Source organism: Bombina bombina, chromosome 2 (assembly GCF_027579735.1).
Source record: "Bombina bombina isolate aBomBom1 chromosome 2, aBomBom1.pri, whole genome shotgun sequence".
Classification (NCBI taxonomy): Eukaryota; Metazoa; Chordata; class Amphibia; order Anura; family Bombinatoridae; genus Bombina; species Bombina bombina.
The window spans coordinates 253,454,280-253,478,029 of NC_069500.1; the positions used below are offsets into that span (position 1 = coordinate 253,454,280).

Sequence of the window (23,750 nt, forward strand, 5' to 3'; positions counted from 1 at the left end):
CCAAGAGTTTCATGAAGGTGATCTACAAAGCAGCTGGGCTCGTGGCTGATATGCTAAAGGAGGAGAGGAACTAAGATAAGAAAATGTTAGTGTATATTGTATGCATCCCTGAGTCTTTAAGGAGCACTTGGGTGTTTGAAAACTAGGGGAGAGTCTTGTGGAGTGAGGCAGAGAGTTCCACAAAATAGGGGCCGCCTGGAAAAGTCTTGTAGACGGGAATGTGACGAGGTAACAAAAGAGGAGGAGAGAAGAAGGTTATGAGGAGAGAGAAGGGGACGGGAGAGTATTCAATTGTCTGCAACAGAAGAGCTAGAAAAAGAAACCTTGCTTTCATAATGGTATTGCCCAGTACTTTATAAAAATGAAAGTACTCTATAGAAACTAAGGGCCAAATTACAAGTGGCGTACTATTTAGTGCTTTCGCTTGCTCACAAACACTGCCAGAAGTAAACTAACGCACGCTAACCACGTGCTGGTGCGAGAGCGAAAGTAAAATGTGTGCAGGCAAAAGCAAATCTTTGGTGCAAATTTTATTTAGCCCTAACCCTTTGCTCGAGAACTTTAGTCGCGATAACTCAACGAGCTTGTGCAGTCATGTTTACTTTCAACATGTATGTGCACAAGGTAACACCGGCACAATATTTCAATATTGCGTGCGCTAACAGCGTGCCACTTATAATCTAGCCCTAAATTGTAAAACTTGAATATTTAAACTAATATAATTTTAAAAATATGTACATACTATTTTTGAGCTAATGTTTGTTTGACTATATCATTATATCCTAGCTTTTATTAGCTGTTCAATATCCCTTTTAATTTGTATGCTCTGTATGAAACCGTGATTATAATTTGTCCGATTTTTAAATTTAACTTTGAGTTGTTCCTGACTAAATGTTAATATACACCATTATAGTAGGTTGCTGTAAAACTCATTAGCTTGACAATACACAAAAGGCAATATAAATATGAGTTAAAAAATACTTGGTCATCAGAAATCTAATAAAATGTTTGTTCTTTGCAAGAAACCATCTTGTTATAACCATCCAATTTAATGTTGCATTGCTATGGGATGGACGTATACATTGATTTTCTGCAGTTTTATTTTTCATTTTGTGTGATAAATGGTTAAGATTTAAAAGGTCATAGGAAGAGAATGTTTGATTTATTTTGTCTTGTAGTAGCTGGTGAGCCCTTTGAGAAATAATGTTTATGGGGAATAACTCTGCATTTAGTGAATAGTCAAAAGAAATGCAAATGTGAACTCTGCTTTCCCCCAAATACGTTGAGTGCATGGACAACTAAACAAAAAATAACTGGTGTATATATACACAGATTTGTTTTGATTTTAAATTAAAAACAATAATCCGTTTTAACCCACCTTTACATTTTCTAAAAGTAAAGTTAAAATTTAACTCATGATTCAGATATAGCACGTAATGTTAAACCTTTTAAAGGAACATGAGTCTGTTTATGGTTACGCAATACTGATATCGGGTTTATCGCAACTGTTTGCACACCGCGGATGTAGAGCTTGTATTATAAGTTGAAAGTAAAAGCGATTGCTTGAGTGCAATTAAATTTAACGCACGTTGGTATGTGAGTACCCCCACAAAAAAAGCCCTGGTAATTTATAATCAAAAGTAGTATTTGCTTATAGTTAAAACATGTATTATAAATAAGTGATCTTTGTTTTTGTTTCTCTTTAGAGGTAATCTTTTATAGTGTAAGGTCGGGTTACCATAGCAACTAACTTGTTATGGTGCGATTTTTGAAGAAATCAGAAGCGTTAACACAACTTTTACTTACACATACACAAAAGAGCGACTGCACGCAATGCGCAAAATATTTTAATGGAAACCTGGTATTAAAATGGAGCTATAAACTAATTTAAGTTGTCTGCAACATCGGTAGCTTGCGGCTCCAGTTTTTACGGCTCAATGGAAATGAACCCTAAGTCAACATTTTATATACAAATGTGATTTAAATGACACAATGTGGACAACACCCACCATATCCATTTTAACTTGTTATTTGTAAACAGAAAATGTTGGAATATGGAAAGGAGTGCATGGTTGGGAAACTTCGTTTTTTTTTTCTTTCTCCTGATCCTTTATGTTCAGTGAAAGGCTTATTGCACTGTGCTCTGTATGCCCTTTATTGGTTAGCAGATTTCCTGTTATAGTGCTCGTTACAATCACTGAATATGAAGCAAGAGTGAGGAATCCTGAAGCTTAAAGTTTTGGCCGAACAAACTCAAAGTGCACTCAAGTATATTTATTATGTGCTTAAGGGGACAGTGAATGCCTTGTAATTACAAGGCATTTATGTTGTTACTATAGAATAACATATCGGCCAATTCTTAATGTTTTTAATTCAAATTAACATCTTGACTGCAATTATTTTTCCATAGCCAAACTCCACCCATTATTTATCCTTATTTGGAGGAATCAATCTGGGCTTTTAGTCCACAGACAACAAGGCCAATCACTCATAAAGATAGTATAAAGTTGTTATCAGATAAATCCAATTGGTGAATATATGTAGCTGTGATAGCTTGATAAATCAGCAGGGTGCTTTTCATGTTCTAAAAATTATTCAGAGGTAAATTACATTATGCATAACTAAATACTTTATATAAAAATCTGAAGGGGTTTACTGTTCCTTTTAAAGGGACAGTCTACACCAGCATTTGTATTGTTTTAAAAGATAGATAATCCCTTTATTACCCATTCCCTAGTTTTGCATAACCAACACAGTTATATAAATACACGTTTTACCTCTGTGATTATCTTGTATCTAAGCCTCTGCAAATTGTCCCCTTATTTCAGTTCTTTTGACAGACATGCATTTTAGCCAATCAGTGCTGGCTCATAGGAACTCCATGTGCATGAGCACTGTGATATATATATATATATATATATATATATATATATATATATATATATATATATATATATATATATATATATATATATATATATATATATATATATATATATATATATATATATATATATATATATATATATATATATATATATATATATATATATATATATATCCTCTAGTGGTGAAAAATGTCAAAATGCCCTGAGAAAAGAGATGGCCTTCAAGGACTTACAAATTTAGCATATGAACCTCCATGGTTTAGCTTTCAACTAAGAATACTAAGAGAATAAAGCAAAATTGGGAATCATAGTAAATTGGAAAATTGTTTAAAAATACATGCCCTATCTGAATCATGAAAGTTTATTTTGAACTAGACTGTCCCTTTAAGTCAAAACTAAACTTTTGTGATTCAGATAGAGCAACAATTTTTAAACAACTTTCAAACTTTCATTATCAAAATGTTTGTAGTCTTTTTTTTAATATGCACACATTTTGAGATACCAACTGCATGTGAGTATGTGTAAGGGTTCACTGTATATATGTATACACATTTTATGATTGGCTGATGGCTGTCACATGATACAGGGTGTAGGGAAAAGGAAATTCAGTCCAAGGGCTCGTTGATCAAAAATTCTCTAACTTAAAGGGATAGTGTACACCAATTTTCATATAACTGCATGTAATACACTACTATAAAGAATATTCACATATACTAATCTAAAAATCCAGTATAAAACCTTTTAAACACTTACTTAGAAGCTCCCAGTTTAGCACTGTTGATGGGGTTAGACTGGGATACCCAGTGAAAGGGGCTGGGAAATCAGGAAGAGAAGACTCTCCCCTCCCCTCCCCCCCTTCCCTTCATATGAAAAGAAAGAGACAAACAGAAGCCAGCAGTATTCTGTAAACGAACGTATACATCTGATACTTTGAGGCTTGGTTAGGAGTCTGAAAATAAGGTTATTTAAAAAATAAGTAAAGCTATACATTGTAAAAAAAAACCAGATGGGCTATATAAATGGATCATCTACAAAACATTTATGCAAATAAAAATCTAGTGTAAAATTTCCCTTTTTTAAAGAGTGAAGTTATCGGGCAATCACCTGTCACTGATATAAAATCTTAATTTGCAAAAACAAATGAAAGTTACATCTTTTTCACTACAATATAACTTGCATTTGCAACTAGTTTAGTACCATTTTTCTCTGACAATCAAAGAAGTGTAAATTTTAAACAAACTTCACCACTTTCCTGCATACACCTGGCGAGACAAACCTGTGAGGCACGCAGGTGTAAAATTGTTAGAGAACATCATGAGAGCTGTGAAAAAGATTCAGGTATACCCTGGGAATTCCTTTGTTCAGCTCAGGGAACTCCCCTGCCCCTTCCACTTTCTGAAACCATCAGTTTATTTTACAAAACAAAGTAATGTGAAATGCAATGTAATTAATAAAAGATACACAGAAATATACCAAATAGTATCCTAATTTGTTAAATTTACACAGAAACTTTCTAAGAATTATTTGAAATTTTTTTAGTCACAATCCTAAATACACTACTGCATTTAATACAAATTAGAAAGCAACGTAATTTAAAATACAAAGTGTAAATGTAACAATGCTCTCATGTAACGCAGTGCTATATTGCACTGGGCTTGTCTCTCCTTCACATCCAGAGATGCAGAGAACGCCCTTTAGATACATATAACAAAATATGACTTGCTAGAATCTTGAGAACTTGTGGTGCTGGGGAATCATTTTAGATCATCTCATCTGAGCAGAGAACTTCAGATCTGGCCCTAAATGTTATTGCACTGTTTTATTATGAATTTGTTGATTATGTTTTGTAATGCCACTTTATTGAATTATGCTTTAAAGGACCACTAAACACAAATTGTAAACTACATGATTTTGAACCTTCATATCTTAGAATAATTGTGCAATGAAATGTGCATCTTTATTTTGTTAAATGAGTATATTGTTTTATGTTTATTCATTAAGCCGATTTCCTTGTCCCCAGAACAAAATAATCATTGCTAACCAATCACAATCTAAAATTCAGATATAACACAAACTCTGTTTGCACATGTGTAGTTGAGAGAGACTGGGGAAGCCTGACCTTTTTCTTTCCCTTTAAGGTGGTTTAGCACTGATTCAACTTAGTTACTATTGTTAAGAATGCTTCTCCTATCATGATTGTTGATGCAAAACTGATAATCCACCTTTTACAAACATGTAACTGCTAAGAATCTTAGGGGGGAGGGTGAAGTTAACAAAAGCTTGCATAAATTACCTAAAAGTATTAACCCAAACCTCACTGGGAGAAAGTGAAACAAGCACCATTTGTAGTGTATTTTACAGCTAAATTCAGCAACATAAATAATGAATGTACAGTATATTGCAATAATGTATCACTTGCAATAATGGAACATTCTATATGTTGTTGAAATGTCAAGTTTAAGGGATATTAAACTGCTAAAAGAAAGTAAAGCATGTTTTTTTTTTTTTGCAGTATTTCTTGCATATAATGTGCTTTAAAACCTGCATAGAAAATATCAGCCCCAGAGCAGAAATGCACTACTGGGAACCTAGCTGAACACATGGTGAGCCAATGACAAGTGCATTGCTCCAAATAGTGCATTGCTCCTTATATTGGTATGCCCCTTTTTGTATCAGATTTTTTTTTTTTAATTTTAGTCCTGTTGAAATTAAAAAAAATCATTTTTAAAATAATAAACTACTTCTTCTTCTAAAAAAAACAAACAAAAAAAAACTAGAAACAGAACTGGAATATTTATGTAAGTGATGTTATCTATTCTGTATCCCAAAACTAGAATCCATTGTAAAGACAAGATGCATGTTCTACCACAATATTATGCAAAATAATTTTCTGTATCATTAATATGTTGTTGATTGATGGCAAAAATATCACTGACTGCAATGATTTGGCTTATACCTATATTTTAAAAATTTCCTCTTAATATAACTTGAAGATGATATATATATGAAGCTAGGTTGTCTTTAATTTAGATGGTAATGTCCTTTGTTTAATTATGTCAAATGTTTTTTTGTTAAATGAGTAGAAGCAAAATTGATTATTTTCCGCTGAGAATAACTCATTTATTTTTCAGTCTGACACCTATTTCTGCAAGTCGTACCGTCTGCCAGCGGATGATGAAGCCTATGTAGGTATGTATTTACAGAGAATAAAGCTAGTCATTTTTCAGCCTTACCATTTTCTTTACAAAATCATAAAGTTAATCTTCTGTCACAGAGTTCCTAACAGGCATTTATCTTTTCTAATGCAGAAACAAACTAGCAGAAAAAGCTACTTAGAGTCATAATAACAAAATGTATCTAGGGGCTTTATGAATAATATCAGTTAGTGAGCTGCATGCAGATTTCAGTGGCAGGCATAACCAAGTAGTCCCATTTGTAAGATATTGGCGTTCTGTCACTGGCTGACACTTAATTCTGCTCCACTGAACAGGCAGTTTATCTGCTTGATGGTTCTGAAGCTTGCAATCTGGGATGAGCAAGATATCATCCAAACTGGAAAAGAGAGTTGTCATAATGGAGTAAGGCAGACCATTAAATGTATTTGTCATCAGTGCAGGGGTGGCAAGTGTTCACTTTTCTTTATTATCAACAGCTAGTGGATTCATAATTGGTCTACTGCTAGTTTTATTTAGTTAAAGGGATATGAAACCCACATTTTTTCTTTTATGATTCAGATAGAGCAGGCAATGTTAAGCAACTTTCTAATTTTTGGTTCAGCACCACGAGTAGCGCTTGCTGATTGGTGTATTTAAATGGAAAAATAAATAATAAATTAACCCCTTTGCTACTGGGAATTTCAGAGAAAAACTTGACCAAAGTACTGGAGAATTTGTAGTATTTGAGCTGTCCTTTTTAAAAAAAAAAAAAAAATACAGTGTGAGTGTATATACTGTGTATATATGTGTATGTATATATGTGTATATATACATACATACATACATACATACATACATACATACATACATACATACATACATACATCCCTCAGTTTAAGCCGGGGTTAGGTTCCAGAAGGAATGGTTGTAAATTGAAACCCAGTTTATAATGTAAGTCAATGGGAAGTGGGGGAGATAGGTTCCAGGCCCCTCTCAAAATTGTCATAACACCTAATACATTTATTTTTAAAGCTTTGAAATGAAGACTTTAAATGCTAAACAGCATTATAAACCAAATAAAATAATCACACAACACAGAATATATAATTAAACTAAGTTAAATGAACAAAAACCTTTGCTAAACAGCATTATAAACCTAATAAAATAATCACACAACACAGACTTCACTTGCATTTTTCTGCAAACAGTTCTTTATATGCATTCAATCTGGACTGATTTATAGACAGGAAGATATTGTTCCTTTGAAATCTGCTCGATAGCTCAGGTCTGGTTAAACTGATTAATTTCAGCTTGCTTGGCTTTGCTGCAACACAAGCGGATGGATCCACCTACTGGCTATTTTAATAAATGTGCTGCTTCTCAATGCTTTTCAATAGCAGTCACATGACTGGAAAAAAAGGTTGTTATTCTGAAACATTGTAAATTGAACCGTTGTAAAACGAGGGCCACCTGTGTGTGTGTATATATATATATGTGTGTGTATGTATATATATATATATATATATATATATATATATATATATATATATATATATATATATATATATATATATATATATATATATACACACACACTATCTCACACATTCAACACACAAATGTCTGAACCACACCAAGCTAAATTAAATGATAAATTATGGATTGTTGAACAATATTCCCGTTATATCATGTATATGTTTCCATATTAAAACAGTATTAACTAGGTAAGATGTCATTCCAGGGCAGTCAATGTCTGATTAGTCTGTCAAATTGTCAAAGTGTGACTGTCCATGATTAGTTAGTTCAATAATCTTGCAAGTACAATGCTAATATAACTTGTGTTCGGATGCACTCCTTAAAGAGATCTATATCAAATGAACACTCTGAAATTGCAGTCTATACATTCTAAGGCTTAAATCGTGTGTGTGTGTGCATTGCACTCCAGATATTAATTGGTCTATCTAATTGAGCATCAGCAGATATTCCTTACCAACTGGATACCATATAACATTTTTAACATTTCATGTAATACTGTTCAATTTATCTGTATGAAAGTATAAACACAGTACTGTAGTACCTGAATATTATATGCTTCAAAGTCAGCAGTTTTATAAAAGATGATAAACCCAGAAGACAGGAATAATAATGGTGCATATAGTATGTGTGCTCTGAATGGCAAGAGGCATAGAGTAAGCAAGAATCAGGGAAGGGGGTAGCAAGATAAAAAAAAATGCTAATATAATAATCTTAAGGCTATATCACTTAAAGGGATAATCTAGTCTAAATTAAACGTTCATGATTCAGATAGAACATGCAGTTTTATGCAACTTTCTAATTTACTCCTATTTTTTTCTTCATTCTCTTAGTATCCTTATTTGAAAAAACAAGAATGTAAGCTTAGGAGCCGCCCCATTTTTGGTTCAGCACCTGGGTAGCGCATGCTGATTGGCGTCTAAATGTAGCCACCAATCAGCAAGCGCTAGCCTTGAAAGTTTAATTTTGACTAGACTATCCCTTTTAAACAACATTTCTCAACTCCTTGTCTAATTCAATGTGTTTTTTTAATCTGGCTTTCTACTTGCATGTACATATCTACCTTTTTACCCTTCTACAACACATGCCCAGTTCTGCTCTGAGTGGATTCTTTCTCTATGGCTATGTTTTTATACTTATAGGTAGATTTGTGGCACTCTTCTTACTATATAGCTTCTCAAATAAAAAATGTTTGTTTGTTTTAAAAAAAAAAAAACACAACTTCAACTAAGACATTTTATTTTGAGCCCTTCAAAAAAAATGGTCCTTCACTTGCATAGATTGGACATCAGTGTATAAATAGTATAATGGTGATTATGCCGTGTTGTGCTTTATTATCTAAAACATCCCAGAGCTCTATATTTGAAAGCATCACACATTAATGCACAGAGGCTATGAGGGCACTGTTCAAAGCAAACAGCAAATTAGAGGGATTACAATACAGGCAACAATTCCAGGCACATGGCAATCTTCAAGAAATTCATGGTGGTTTATCAAGCACAAAAATGTTTATTACCAGTGATATCTAATTTAATAACATTACAATTTAGATGAATAAATAAGTGGCAAAGCAAAGATAATTATTACAGTTCTTCATGAGCACTACCAAATGTAAAACAAAATATTTATTAACTTCTAAGCATTGATGTTTAGAGAATTCTGCTTTGTTCAAGGTGATGTTGATGTGTTATGAGATTTTGAAGCAGCTACCGTGCCTATTATACTGAAGCAATGCATTTTTGTCAGCACTGATGATTACCATAGTAACCAAAGATTACACTAGAACCTAGGGATATGCCCTTTGTAGCCTCTTGGATACTTGATATTTTCATTGCTTTTAACCTCTAGACAGTCCTCCCCCCTAAAATATGCCCTGAAAGAACATTTAATTTTAAATAGAAGAAACATTAGCATGATTATGTACTAAGGGCTTTACTGTAATAGTGTCTTGCTGGAGTACAATGTTTGTCTGAAGACATTTGTATCACACTTTTAATTACACATTTATCAATAGAGAGCACCATATCCTTTTATCTCTCATCACATTTTTATTATGGACCTGTATAAGCTTACAAATGTGATTTGCCAAGTATATCTTTAAAGGGATACTAAACCCAAATTTCTTTCATGTAATTAGCAAGAGTCCATGAGCTAGTGACGTATGGGATATACATTCCTACCAGGAGGGGCAAAGTTTCCCAATCCTCAAAATGCCTACAAATACACCCCTCACCACACCCACAAATCAGTTTTACAAACTTTGCCTCCTATGGAGGTGGTGAAGTAAGTTTGTGCTAGATTCTACGTTGATATGCGCTCCGCAGCAGGTTGGAGCCCGGTTTTCCTCTCAGCGTGCAGTGAATGTCAGAGGGATGTGAGGAGAGTATTGCCTATTTTGAATGCAGTGATCTCCTTCTACGGGGTCTATTTCATAGGTTCTCTGTTATCGGTCGTAGAGATTCATCTCTTACCTCCCTTTTCAGATCGACGATATACTCGTATATATATATATATATATATATATATATATATATATATATATATATATATATATATATATATATATATATATATATATATATATATATATATATATATATATATATATATATATATATATATATATATATACCATTACCTCTGCTGATTTTCGTTTCAGTACTGGTTTGGCTTTCTACAAACATGTAGATGAGTGTCCTGGGGTAAGTAAGTTTTATTTTCTGTGACACTCTAAGCTATGGTTGGGCACTTTTTTAATAAAGTTCTAAATATATGTATTCAAACATTTATTTGCCTTGACTCAGAATGTTCAACATTCCTTATTTTCAGACAGTCAGTTTCATATTTGGGATAATGCACTTCAATCAATTATTTTTCTTACCTTAAAAATTTGACTTTTTTCCCTGTGGGCTGTTAGGCTCGCGGGGGCTGAAAATGCTTCATTTTATTGCGTCATTCTTGGCGCTGACTTTTTTGGCGCAAAAATTCTTTTCTGTTTCCAGCGTCATACGTGTCGCCGGAAGTTGCGTCATTTTTTACGTTCTTTTGCGCCAAAAGTGTCGGCGTTCTGGACGTGGCGTCATTTTTGCCGCCAAAAGCATTTAGGCGCCAAATAATGTGGGCGTCTTATTTGGCGCTAAAAAAATATGGGCGTCGCTTTTGTCTCCACATTATTTAAGTCTCATTTTTCTTTGCTTCTGGTTGCTAGAAGCTTGTTCCTTGGCATTTTTTCCCATTCCTGAAACTGTCATTTAAGGAATTTGATCAATTTTGCTTTATATGTTGTTTTTTCTCTTACATATTGCAAGATGTCTCACGTAGCATCTGAGTCAGAAGATACTTCAGGAAAATCGCTGTCTGGTGCTGGAACTACCAAAGCTAAGTGTATCTGCTGTAAACTTTTGGTAGCTGTTCCTCCAGCTGTTGTTTGTATTAATTGTCATGACAAACTTGTTAATGCAGATATTTCCTTTAGTAATGTACCATTACCTGTTGCAGTTCCATCAACATCTAATGTTCAGAATGTTCCTGATAACATAAGAGATTTTGTTTCTGAATCCATCAAGAAGGCTATGTCTGTTATTCCTCCTTCTAGTAAACATAAAAAATCTTTTAAAACTTCTCTTTATACAGATGAATTTTTAAATGAACATCATCATTCTGATTCTAATGACTCTTCTGGTTCAGAGGATTCTGTCTCAGAGGTTGATGCTGATAAATCTTCATATTTATTTAAAATGGAATTTATTCGTTCTTTACTTAAAGAAGTACTAATTGCTTTAGAAATTGAGGATTCTGGTCCTCTTGATACTAAATCTAAACGTTTAGATAAGGTCTTTAAATCTCCTGTGGTTATTTCAGAAGTTTTTCCTGTTCCTGGTGCTATTTCTGAAGTAATTTCCAGAGAATGGAATAATTTGGGTAATTCATTTACTCCTAAACGTTTTAAGCAATTATATCCTGTGCCGTCTGACAGATTAGAATTTTGGGACAAAATCCCTAAAGTTGATGGGGCTATTTCTACCCTTGCTAAACGTACTACTATTCCTACGTCAGATGGTACTTCCTTTAAGGATCCTTTAGATAGGAAAATTGAATCCTTTCTAAGAAAAGCTTATCTGTGTTCAGGTAATCTTCTTAGACCTGCTATATCATTGGCTGATGTTGCTGCAGCTTCAACTTTTTGGTTGGAAACTTTAGCGCAACAAGTAACAGATCATGATTCTCATAATATTATTATTCTTCTTCAACATGCTAATAATTTTATCTGTGATGCCATTTTTGATATTATCAGAGTTGATGTCAGGTTTATGTCTCTAGCTATTTTAGCTAGAAGAGCTTTATGGCTTAAAACTTGGAATGCTGATATGTCTTCTAAATCGACTCTACTTTCCATTTCTTTCCAGGGTAACAAATTATTTGGTTCTCAGTTGGATTCTATTATCTCAACTGTTACTGGTGGGAAAGGAACTTTTTTACCACAGGATAAAAAATCTAAGGGTAAAAACAGGGCTAATAATCGTTTTCGTTTCAACAAAGAACAAAAGCCTGATCCTTCATCCTCAGGAGCAGTTTCAGTTTGGAAACCATTTCCAGTCTGGAATAAATCCAAGCCTTCTAGAAAAGCAAAGCCAGCTTCTAAGTCCACATGAAGGTGCGGCCCTCATTCCAGCTCAGCTGGTAGGGGGCAGGTTACGTTTTTTCAAAGAAATTTGGATCAAATCTGTTCACAATCTTTGGATTCAGAACATTGTTTCAGAAGGGTACAGAATTGGTTTCAAGATGAGACCTCCTGCAAAGAGATTTTTTCTTTCCCGTGTCCCAGTAAATCCAGTGAAAGCTCAAGCATTTCTGAAATGTGTTTCAGATCTAGAGTTGGCTGGAGTAATTATGCCAGTTCCAGTTCTGGAACAGGGGCTGGGGTTTTATTCGAATCTCTTCATTGCACCAAAGAAGGAGAATTCCTTCAGACCAGTTCTGGATCTAAAAATATTGAATCGTTATGTAAGGATACCAACGTTCAAAATGGTAACTATAAGGACTATCTTGCCTTTTGTTCAACAAGGGCATTATATGTCCACAATAGATTTACAGGATGCGTATCTGCATATTCCGATTCATCCAGATCATTATCAGTTCCTGAGATTCTCTTTTCTGGACAAGCATTACCAGTTTGTGGCTCTGCCGTTTGGCCTAGCTACAGCTCCAAGAATTTTTACAAAGGTTCTCGGTGCCCTTCTGTCTGTAATCAGAGAACAGGGTATTGTGGTATTTCCTTATTTGGACGATATCTTGGTACTTGCTCAGTCTTTACATTTAGCAGAATCTCATACGAATCGACTTGTGTTGTTTCTTCAAGATCATGGTTGGAGGATCAATTCACTAAAAAGTTCATTGACTCCTCAGACAAGGGTAACCTTTCTGGGTTTCCAGATAGATTCAGTGTCCATGACTCTGTCTTTGACAGACAAGAGAAGTCTAAAATTGATTTCAGCTTGTCGAAACCTTCAGTCACAATCATTCCCTTCGGTAGCCTTATGCATGGAAATTCTAGGTCTTATGACTGCTGCATCGGACGCGATCCCCTTTGCTCGTTTTCACATGCGACCTCTTCAGCTCTGTATGCTGAATCAATGGTGCAGGGATTACACAAAGATATCTCAATTAATATCTTTAAAACCGATTGTACGACACTCTCTGACGTGGTGGACAGATCACCATCGTTTAGTTCAGGGGGCTTCTTTTGTTCTTCCGACCTGGACTGTAATTTCAACAGATGCAAGTCTTACAGGTTGGGGAGCTGTGTGGGGATCTCTGATGGCACAAGGAGTTTGGGAATCTCAGGAGGTGAGATTACCGATCAATATTTTGGAACTCCGTGCAATTTTCAGAGCTCTTCAGTCTTGGCCTCTTCTGAAGAGAGAATCGTTCATTTGTTTTCAGACAGACAATGTCACAACTGTGGCATACATCAATCATCAAGGAGGGACTCACAGTCCTCTGGCTATGAAAGAAGTATCTCGAATTCTGGTTTGGGCGGAATCCAGCTCCTGTCTAATCTCTGCGGTTCATATCCCAGGTATAGACAATTGGGAAGCGGATTATCTCAGTCGCCAAACGTTGCATCCGGGCGAATGGTCTCTTCACCCGGAGGTATTTCTTCAGATTGTTCAAATGTGGGAGCTTCCAGAAATAGATCTGATGGCGTCTCATCTAAACAAGAAACTTCCCAGGTATCTGTCCAGATCCCGGGATCCTCAGGCGGAAGCAGTGGATGCATTATCACTTCCTTGGAAGTATCATCCTGCCTATATCTTTCCGCCTCTAGTTCTTCTTCCAAGAGTAATCTCCAAGATTCTGAAGGAATGCTCGTTTGTTCTGCTGGTAGCTCCGGCATGGCCTCACAGGTTTTGGTATGCGGATCTTGTCCGGATGGCTCTTGCCATCCGTGTACTCTTCCGCTAAGACCAGACCTTCTGTCGCAAGGTCCTTTTTTCCATCAGGATCTCAAATCCTTAAATTTAAAGGTATGGAGATTGAACGCTTGATTCTTGGTCAAAGAGGTTTCTCTGACTCTGTGATTAATACTATGTTACAGGCTCGTAAATCTGTATCTAGAGAGATATATTATAGAGTCTGGAAGACTTATATTTCTTGGTGTCTTTCTCATCATTTTTCTTGGCATTCTTTTAGAATTCCGAGAATTTTACAGTTTCTTCAGGATGGTTTAGATAAAGGTTTAACCGCAAGTTCTTTGAAAGGACAAATCTCTGCTCTTTCTGTTCTTTTTCACAGAAAGATTGCTAATCTTCCTGATATTCATTGTTTTGTACAAGCTTTGGTTCGTATAAAACCTGTCATTAAGTCAATTTCTCCTCCTTGGAGTTTGAATTTGGTTCTGGGGGCTCTTCAAGCTCCTCCTTTTGAACCCATGCATTCATTGGACATTAAATTACTTTCTTGGAAAGTTTTGTTCCTTTTGGCCATCTCTTCTGCCAGAAGAGTCTCTGAATTATCTGCTCTTTCTTGTGCGTCTCCTTTTCTGATTTTTCATCAGGATAAGACGGTGTTGTGAACTTCTTTTGATTTTTTACCTAAGGTTGTGAATTCCAACAACATTAGTAGAGTAATTGTGGTTCCCTCATTATGTCCTAATCCTAAGAATTCTAAGGAGAAATCGTTGCATTCTTTGGATGTTGTTAGTAGCTTCAACATTAATATTTCAAAGCTCTAAGTCTTTCCGAAAGACTTCTAGTCTATTTGTTATCTTTTCCGGTTCTAGAAAAGGCCAGAAAGCTTCTGCTGTTTCTTTGGCATCTTGGTTGAAATCTTTAATTCATCTTGCCTATGTCGAGTCGGGTAAAACTGCGCCTCAAAGGATTACAGCTCATTCTACTAGGTCAGTTTCTACTTCCTGGGCGTTTAGGAATGAAGCTTCGGTTGATCAGATTTGCAAAGCAGCAACTTGGTCCTCTTTGCATACTTTTACTAAATTCTACCATTTTGATGTATTTTCTTCTTCTGAAGCAGTTTTTGGTAGAAAAGTACTTCAGGCAGCGGTTTCAGTTTGAATCTTCTGCTTATGTTTTTCATTAAACTTTATTTTGGGTGTGGATTATTTTCAGCAGGAATTGGCTGTCTTTATTTTATCCCTCCCTCTCTAGTGACTCTTGCGTGGAAAGATCCACATCTTGGGTAGTCATTATCCCATACGTCACTAGCTCATGGACTCTTGCTAATTACATGAAAGAAAACATAATTTATGTAAGAACTTACCTGATAAATTCATTTCTTTCATATTAGCAAGAGTCCATGAGGCCCGCCCTTTTTTGTGGTGGTTATGATTTTTTTGTATAAAGCACAATTATTCCAATTCCTTATTTTATATGCTTTCACACTTTTTTCTTATCACCCCACTAATTGGCTATTCGTTAAACTGATTTGTGGGTGTGGTGAGGGGTGTATTTGTAGGCATTTTGAGGTTTGGGAAACTTTGCCCCTCCTGGTAGGAATGTATATCCCATACGTCACTAGCTCATGGACTCTTGCTAATATGAAAGAAATGAATTTATCAGGTAAGTTCTTACATAAATTATGTTTTTTTCTTTAAAGATTCCGATGGAGCATGCAATTTTAATCAACGTTCTAATTTACTCCTGCTATCAAAATTTCTTTGTTCTCTTGCTGTCTTTATTTAAAAAGCAGGAATAAAAATCATAGGAGCCGGCTCATTTTAGGTTAAGAACCCTGGATAGTACTTGCTTATTGGTGACTATATTTAGCCACCAATAAGCAAGCATAACTAAGTTTTACATTCCTGCTTTTTAAATAAAGATAGCAAGAGAACGAAGAAAAATTGATAATAGGAGTAAATTAGAAAGTTGATTAAAATTGCACACTCCCTCTGAATCGTTAAAGAAAATATTTGGGTTTAGTATCCCTTTAAGTGCACAAATGGTTAAAAATGTAAGAATTTCTCACGATAACCCACATGACTTATAGGTTGAATACAAAGTGGTTTAACATCGCTAACAACCCAAGTAATATAAACAAAGTAACCAAGAAAAACACACAATGCAGTTGTAACCTTCCAAAACTAACAGTGAATGAGGGTGATACGTAGCTTGCAACAGCATCTTAGTGCCAATCAGTAAACCCATAGAAGTTAACTATACGTATAATGCAGATAACATGGATTAGGTAAAAAAGTGACAAAACTTGAAGGGACATTAAACCCAAAATTATTTTATGATTAAGAAAAAACATGCTATTTTAAACTTTCTAATTTTCTTCTCTTATCTAATTTTCTTCTTTCTCTATATATCCTTTGCTGAAAAGCATATCTAGATAGGCTCAGATGCTGCTGATTGGTGGCTGCACATGGATGCTTTGTGTGATTGGCTCACTAATGTGCATTGCTATTTCTTCAACAACAGATATCTAAAGAATAAAGCAAATTGGATAATAGAGAATACAATTTTAAACAACTTTCTAATTTACTTCTATCTGAATCATGAAAGTTTTTGTTGGGGGGGGGGGGTTTAATGTCCCTTTAACATGTAGACTAAAATCAGCATTAATCAAATCATTGGCATTTTCTAAAGCTTGTATTTAAAGTTAAGAAAAACAAAATCTTCCTTGCATAATTAAAGGGACATGAAACACACATTTTTTATGTCATGATTTAGAAAGAGCATTCAATTTTAAACAACTTTCTAATTTGCTTCATTCTCTCGCTATCTTTTACTGAACAGCATATCTAGATAGGCTCAGTAGCTGCTGATTGGTGGCTGCACATAATGCCTCGTGTGATTGGCGTACCTATGTGCATGGCTATTTCTTCAACAAAGGATATATAAAGAACAAAGCAAATGAGCTAATATAAGTAAATTTGAATGTATTCTCTATCTGAATCATGAATCTGTTGTCAATGCCCATGTGAGCACAGAGTGTATGTAAGGTTGGTGAAAAGCTGCTAAATGAAATCTGTGTGTATGAAGCCTGAGTGAGACAAAGCTGATAGACTATAGCCTAGATTCTGGTCTTGAAGCTAATGTCAGAAAATAAACATTAATTTCATGTAATTAGCAAGAGTCCATGAGCTAGTGACGTATGGGATATACATTCCTACCAGGAGGGGCAAAGTTTCCCAAATCTCAAAATGCCTATAAATACACCCCTCACCATACCCACAAATCAGTTTTACAAACTTTGCCTCCTATGGAGGTGGTGAAGTAAGTTTGTGCTAGATTCTACGTTGATATGCGCTCCGCAGCAGGTTGGAGCCCGGTTTTCCTCTCAGCGTGCAGTGAATGTCAGAGGGATGTGAGGAGAGTATTGCCTATTTGAATTCAATGATCTCCTTCTACAGGGTCTATATCATAGGTTCTCTGTTATCGGTCGTAGAGATTCATCTCTTACCTCCCTTTTCAGATCGACGATATACTCTTATATATACCATTACCTCTACTGATTCTCGTTTCAGTACTGGTTTGGCTTTCTACTACATGTAGATGAGTGTCCTGGGGGGGGGGTAAGTAAGTCTTATTTTCTGTGACACTCTAAGCTATGGTTGGGCACTTTTTTAATAAAGTTCTAAGTATATGTATTCAAACATTTATTTGCCTTGACTCAGAATGTTCAACGTTCCTTATTTCAGACAGTCAGTTTCATATTTGGGATAATGCATATGAATAAAACAATTTTTTTCTTACCTTTAAAATTTGACTTTTTTCCCTGTGGGCTGTTAGGCTCGCGGGGGCTGAAAATGCTTCATTTTATTACGTCATTCTTGGTGCAGACTTTTTTTGGCGCAAATTTTTTTTTCTTTTTCTGGCGTCATACGTGTCGCCGGAAGTTGCGTCATTTTTTACGTGTTTTTTTTTGCGCCAAAAGTGTCGGCGTTCCGGATGTGGCGTCATTTTTGGCGCCAAAAGCATTTAGGCGCCAAATAATGTGGGCATCTTTTTTTGGCGCTAAAAAATATGGGCGTCACTATTGTCTCCACATTATTTAAGTCTCATTATTTATTGTTTCTGGTTGCTAGAAGCTTGTTCACTGGCATTTTTTCCCATTCCTGAAACTATCATTTAAGGAATTTGATCAATTTTGCTTTATATGTTGTTTCTTCTGTTATGTGTGATCAGTCCACGGGTCATCATTACTTCTGGGATATAACTCCTCCCCAACAGGAAATGCAAGAGGATTCACCCAGCAGAGCTGCATATAGCTCCTCCCCTCTACGTCAGTCCCAGTCATTCTCTTGCACCCAACGACTAGATAGGATGTGTGAGAGGACTATGGTGATTATACTTAGTTTTTATGACTTCAATCAAAAGTTTGTTATTTTACAATAGCACCGGAGCGTGTTATTACTTCTCTGGCAGAGTTTGAGGAAGAATCTGCCAGAGTTTTTTACTATGATTTTAACCGGAGTTGTTAAGATCATATTGCTGTTCTCGGCCATCTGAGGGAGGTAAAGGCTTCAGATCAGGGGACAGCGGGCAGATGAATCTGCATTGAGGTATGTAGCAGTTTTTATTTTCTGAATGGAATTGATGAGAAAATCCTGCCATACCGTTAAAATGACATGTATGTATACACTTCAGTATTCTGGGGATGGTATTTCACCGGAACTACTCTGTTAAAGGTCACTAATCCTTTTAATAACTATTTATCATGTTAAACGTTTTTGCTGGAATGTAGAATCGTTTACATTGCTGAGGTACTGTGTGAATAAATATTTGGGCATTATTTTCCACTTGGCAGCCTTTTTTTGCTTTTATTTGTGACAGTTTCGTTTCTCTTCACTGCTGTGTGGGAGAGGGAGGGGCCGTTTTTGGCGCTCTTTGCTACGCATCAAAAAATTCCAGTCAGTTACTTTTATATTTCCTGCATGATCCGGCTCATCTCTGACAGATCTCAGGGGTCTTCAAACTTCTTTTAAGGGAGGTAAATTCTCTCAGCAGAGCTGTGAGAATTCTTATAGTGACTGTGAATAAAAACGTTGCTTGTATTTTTTATGTCAAATTTAATTATTGTTATTTTACTAATGGGAACAAACCTTTGCTAAAAGTTGTGTTGTCTTAAAGTTTGATGCTATAACTGTTTTTCAGTTCATTATTTCAACTGTCATTTAATCGTTTAGTACCTATTTGAGGCACAGTACGTTTTTGCTAAAAAAGATTATAACCAAGTTGTAAGTTTTTTTGCTAGTGTGTTAAACATGTCTGACTCAGAGGAAGATATCTGTGTCATTTGTTCCAATGCCAAGGTGGAGCCCAATAGAAATTTATGTACTAACTGTATTGATGCTACTTTAAATAAAAGTCGATCTGTACAATGTGAACAAATTTCACCAAACAGCGAGGGGAGAGTTATGCCGACTAACTCGCCTCACGCGGCAGTACCTGCATCTCCCGCCCGGGAGGTGCGTGATATTATGGCGCCTAGTACATCTGGGCGGCCATTACAGATAACATTACAAGATATGGCTACTGTTATGACTGAAGTTTTGTCTAAATTACCAGAACTAAGAGGCAAGCGTGATCACTCTGGGGTGAGAACAGAGTGCGCTGACAATGCTAGGGCCATGTCTGATACTGCGTCACAGCTCGCAGAGCATGAGGACGGAGAGCTTCATTCTGTGGGTGACGGTTCTGATCCAAACAGATTGGACTCAGATATTTCAAATTTTAAATTTAAATTGGAGAACCTCCGTGTATTACTAGGGGAGGTCTTAGCAGCTCTCAACGATTGTAACACCGTTGCAATACCAGAGAAACTGTGCAGGTTGGATAAATACTTTGCGGTACCGGCGAGTACTGAAGTTTTTCCTATACCTAAGAGACTAACTGAAATTGTTACTAAGGAGTGGGATAGACCCGGTGTGCCGTTCTCACCCCCTCCAATATTTAGAAAGATGTTTCCAATAGACGCCACCACTCGGGACTTATGGCAAACGGTCCCCAAGGTGGAGGGAGCAGTTTCTACTTTAGCTAAGCGTACCACTATCCCGGTGGAGGATAGCTGTGCTTTCTCAGATCCAATGGATAAAAAATTAGAGGGTTACCTTAAGAAAATGTTTGTTCAACAAGGTTTTATATTGCAACCCCTTGCATGTATCGCGCCGATTACGGCTGCGGCAGCATTTTGGATTGAGTCGCTGGAAGAGAACCTTAGTTCATCTACGCTAGACGACATTACGGACAGGCTTAGAGTCCTTAAACTAGCTAATTCTTTCATTTCGGAGGCCGTAGTACATTTAACCAAACTTACGGCTAAGAACTCAGGATTCGCCATACAGGCACGTAGGGCGCTGTGGCTAAAATCCTGGTCAGCAGATGTTACTTCTAAGTCCAAATTACTTAATATACCTTTCAAGGGGCAGTCTTTATTTGGGCCCGGTTTGAAAGAAATTATCGCTGACATTACAGGAGGTAAGGGCCACGCCCTACCCCAAGACAAAGCCAAAGCTAAGGCTAGACAGTCTAATTTTCGTCCCTTTCGGAATTTCAAAACAGGAGCAGCATCAACCTCCACTGCACCAAAACAGGAAGGAGCTGTTGCTCGTTACAGGCAAGGCTGGAAGCCTAACCAGGCCTGGAACAAGAGCAAGCAGGCCAGGAAACCTGCTGCTGCCCCAAAGACAGCATGAATCGAGAGCCCCCGATCCGGGACCGGATCTAGTGGGGGGCAGACTCTCTCTCTTCGCCCAGGCCTGGGCAAGAGATGTTCAGGATCCCTGGGCACTAGAGATCATATCTCAGGGATACCTTCTAGACTTCAAATTATCTCCCCCAAGAGGGAGATTTCATCTGTCAAGGTTGTCAACAAACCAGATAAAGAAAGAAGCGTTTCTACGCTGCGTACAAGATCTGTTATTAATGGGAGTGATCCATCCGGTTCCGCGGTCGGAACAAGGACAAGGGTTCTACTCAAACCTGTTTGTGGTTCCCAAAAAAGAGGGAACTTTCAGGCCAATCTTAGATTTAAAGATTCTAAACAAATTCCTAAGAGTTCCATCGTTCAAAATGGAAACTATTCGGACAATTTTACCCATGATCCAAGAGGGTCAGTACATGACCACTGTGGATTTAAAGGATGCTTACCTTCACATTCCGATCCACAAAGATCATCACCGGTACCTAAGGTTTGCCTTCTTAGACAGGCACTACCAGTTTGTAGCTCTTCCATTCGGATTGGCTACGGCTCCAAGAATCTTCACAAAGGTTCTGGGTGCCCTTCTGGCGGTACTAAGACCGCGAGGAATTTCGGTAGCTCCGTACCTAGACGACATTCTAATTCAAGCTTCAAGCTTTCAAACTGCCAAGTCTCATACAGAGTTAGTTCTGGCATTTCTAAGGTCGCATGGATGGAAAGTGAACGAAAAGAAGAGTTCTCTCTTTCCTCTCACAAGAGTTCCATTCTTGGGGACTCTTATAGATTCTGTAGAAATGAAGATTTACCTGACAGAAGACAGGTTAACAAAGCTTCAAAACGCATGCCGTGTCCTTCATTCCATTCAACACCCGTCAGTAGCTCAATGCATGGAGGTGATCGGCTTAATGGTAGCGGCAATGGACATAGTACCTTTTGCACGCCTACATCTCAAACCGCTGCAATTATGCATGCTAAGTCAGTGGAATGGGGATTACTCAGATTTGTCCCCTACTCTGAATCTAAATCAAGAGACCAGAAATTCTCTTCTATGGTGGCTTTATCGGCCACACCTGTCCAGGGGGATGCCATTCAGCAGGCCAGACTGGACAATTGTAACAACAGACGCCAGCCTACTAGGTTGGGGCGCTGTCTGGAATTCTCTGAAGGCTCAGGGACTATGGAATCAGGAGGAGAGTCTCCTGCCAATAAACATTCTGGAATTGAGAGCGGTTCTCAATGCCCTTCTGGCTTGGCCCCAGTTAACAACTCGGGGGTTCATCAGGTTTCAGTCGGACAACATCACGACTGTAGCTTACATCAACCATCAGGGAGGGACAAGAAGCTCCCTAGCAATGATGGAAGTATCAAAGATAATTCGCTGGGCAGAGTCTCACTCTTGCCACCTGTCAGCAATCCACATCCCGGGAGTGGAGAACTGGGAGGCGGATTTCTTGAGTCGCCAGACTTTTCATCCGGGGGAGTGGGAACTTCATCCGGAGGTCTTTGCCCAAATACTTCGACGTTGGGGCAAACCAGAGATAGATCTCATGGCGTCTCGCCAGAACGCCAAACTTCCTCGCTACGGGTCCAGATCCAGGGATCCGGAAGCAGTTCTGATAGATGCTTTGACAGTACCTTGGAACTTCGGGATGGCTTATGTGTTTCCACCCTTCCCGCTGCTTCCTCGATTGATTGCCAAAATCAAACAGGAGAGAGCATCAGTAATTCTAATAGCACCTGCATGGCCACGCAGGACTTGGTATGCAGATCTAGTGGACATGTCATCCTGTCCGCCTTGGTCTCTACCTCTAAGACAGGACCTTCTGATACAGGGTCCATTCAAACATCAAAATCTAACTTCTCTGAAGCTGACTGCTTGGAAATTGAACGCTTGATTTTATCAAAACGTGGTTTTTCTGAGTCGGTTATTGATACCCTGATTCAGGCTAGGAAGCCTGTTACCAGAAGGATTTACCATAAAATATGGCGGAAATATCTATACTGGTGCGAATCCAAAGGTTACTCCTGGAGTAAGATTAGGATCGCTAGGATATTGTCTTTTCTACAAGAAGGCTTAGAAAAGGGTTTATCAGCTAGCTCATTAAAGGGACAGATTTCAGCTCTGTCCATCTTGTTACACAGGCGTCTGTCAGAAGATCCAGACGTCCAGGCCTTTTGTCAGGCTCTAGCTAGGATCAAGCCTGTGTTTAAGGCTGTTGCTCCGCCATGGAGTTTAAACTTAGTTCTTAACGTTTTACAGGGTGTTCCGTTTGAACCCCTTCATTCCATTGATATAAAATTGTTATCTTGGAAAGTTCTGTTTTTAATGGCTATTTCCTCGGCTCGAAGAGTTTCTGAGTTATCAGCCTTACATTGTGATTCCCCTTATCTGATTTTTCACTCAGACAAGGTAGTTCTGCGTACTAAACCTGGGTTCTTACCTAAGGTAGTCACTAACAGGAACATCAATCAAGAGATTGTTGTTCCATCCCTGTGTCCAAATCCTTCTTCAAAGAAGGAACGTCTTCTACACAATCTGGATGTAGTTCGTGCCCTCAAGTTCTACTTGCAGGCAACTAAAGATTTTCGCCAAACTTCTTCCCTGTTTGTCGTTTATTCTGGACAGAGGAGAGGTCAAAAAGCTTCTGCTACCTCTCTCTCTTTTTGGCTTCGTAGCATAATACGTTTAGCCTATGAGACTGCTGGACAGCAGCCTCCTGAAAGAATTACAGCCCACTCCACTAGAGCTGTGGCTTCCACTTGGGCCTTTAAGAATGAGGCCTCTGTTGAACAGATTTGCAAGGCTGCAACTTGGTCTTCGCTTCATACTTTTTCCAAATTTTACAAATTTGACACTTTTGCTTCTTCGGAGGCTATTTTTGGGAGAAAGGTTCTTCAGGCAGTGGTTCCTTCTGTATAATGAGCCTGCCTATCCCTCCCGTCATCCGTGTACTTTTGCTTTGGTATTGGTATCCCAGAAGTAATGATGACCCGTGGACTGATCACACATAAC

General features: G+C 37.3%; 1 protein-coding gene across 4 annotated transcripts in view; it reads left to right on the forward strand.

The window, feature by feature from the left end:
* PAM (peptidylglycine alpha-amidating monooxygenase) overlaps positions 1 to 23,750 on the forward strand; it is a 405,645-nt gene that overhangs the window by 65,349 nt on the left and 316,546 nt on the right. For all 4 annotated transcript variants that reach the window (XM_053701521.1, XM_053701518.1, XM_053701520.1 and 1 more), the window contains exon 4: positions 6,020 to 6,077. In XM_053701521.1, coding sequence (XP_053557496.1) covers positions 6,020 to 6,077 — 58 coding nt within the window. The remainder of the gene's footprint in view (positions 1 to 6,019; positions 6,078 to 23,750) is intronic.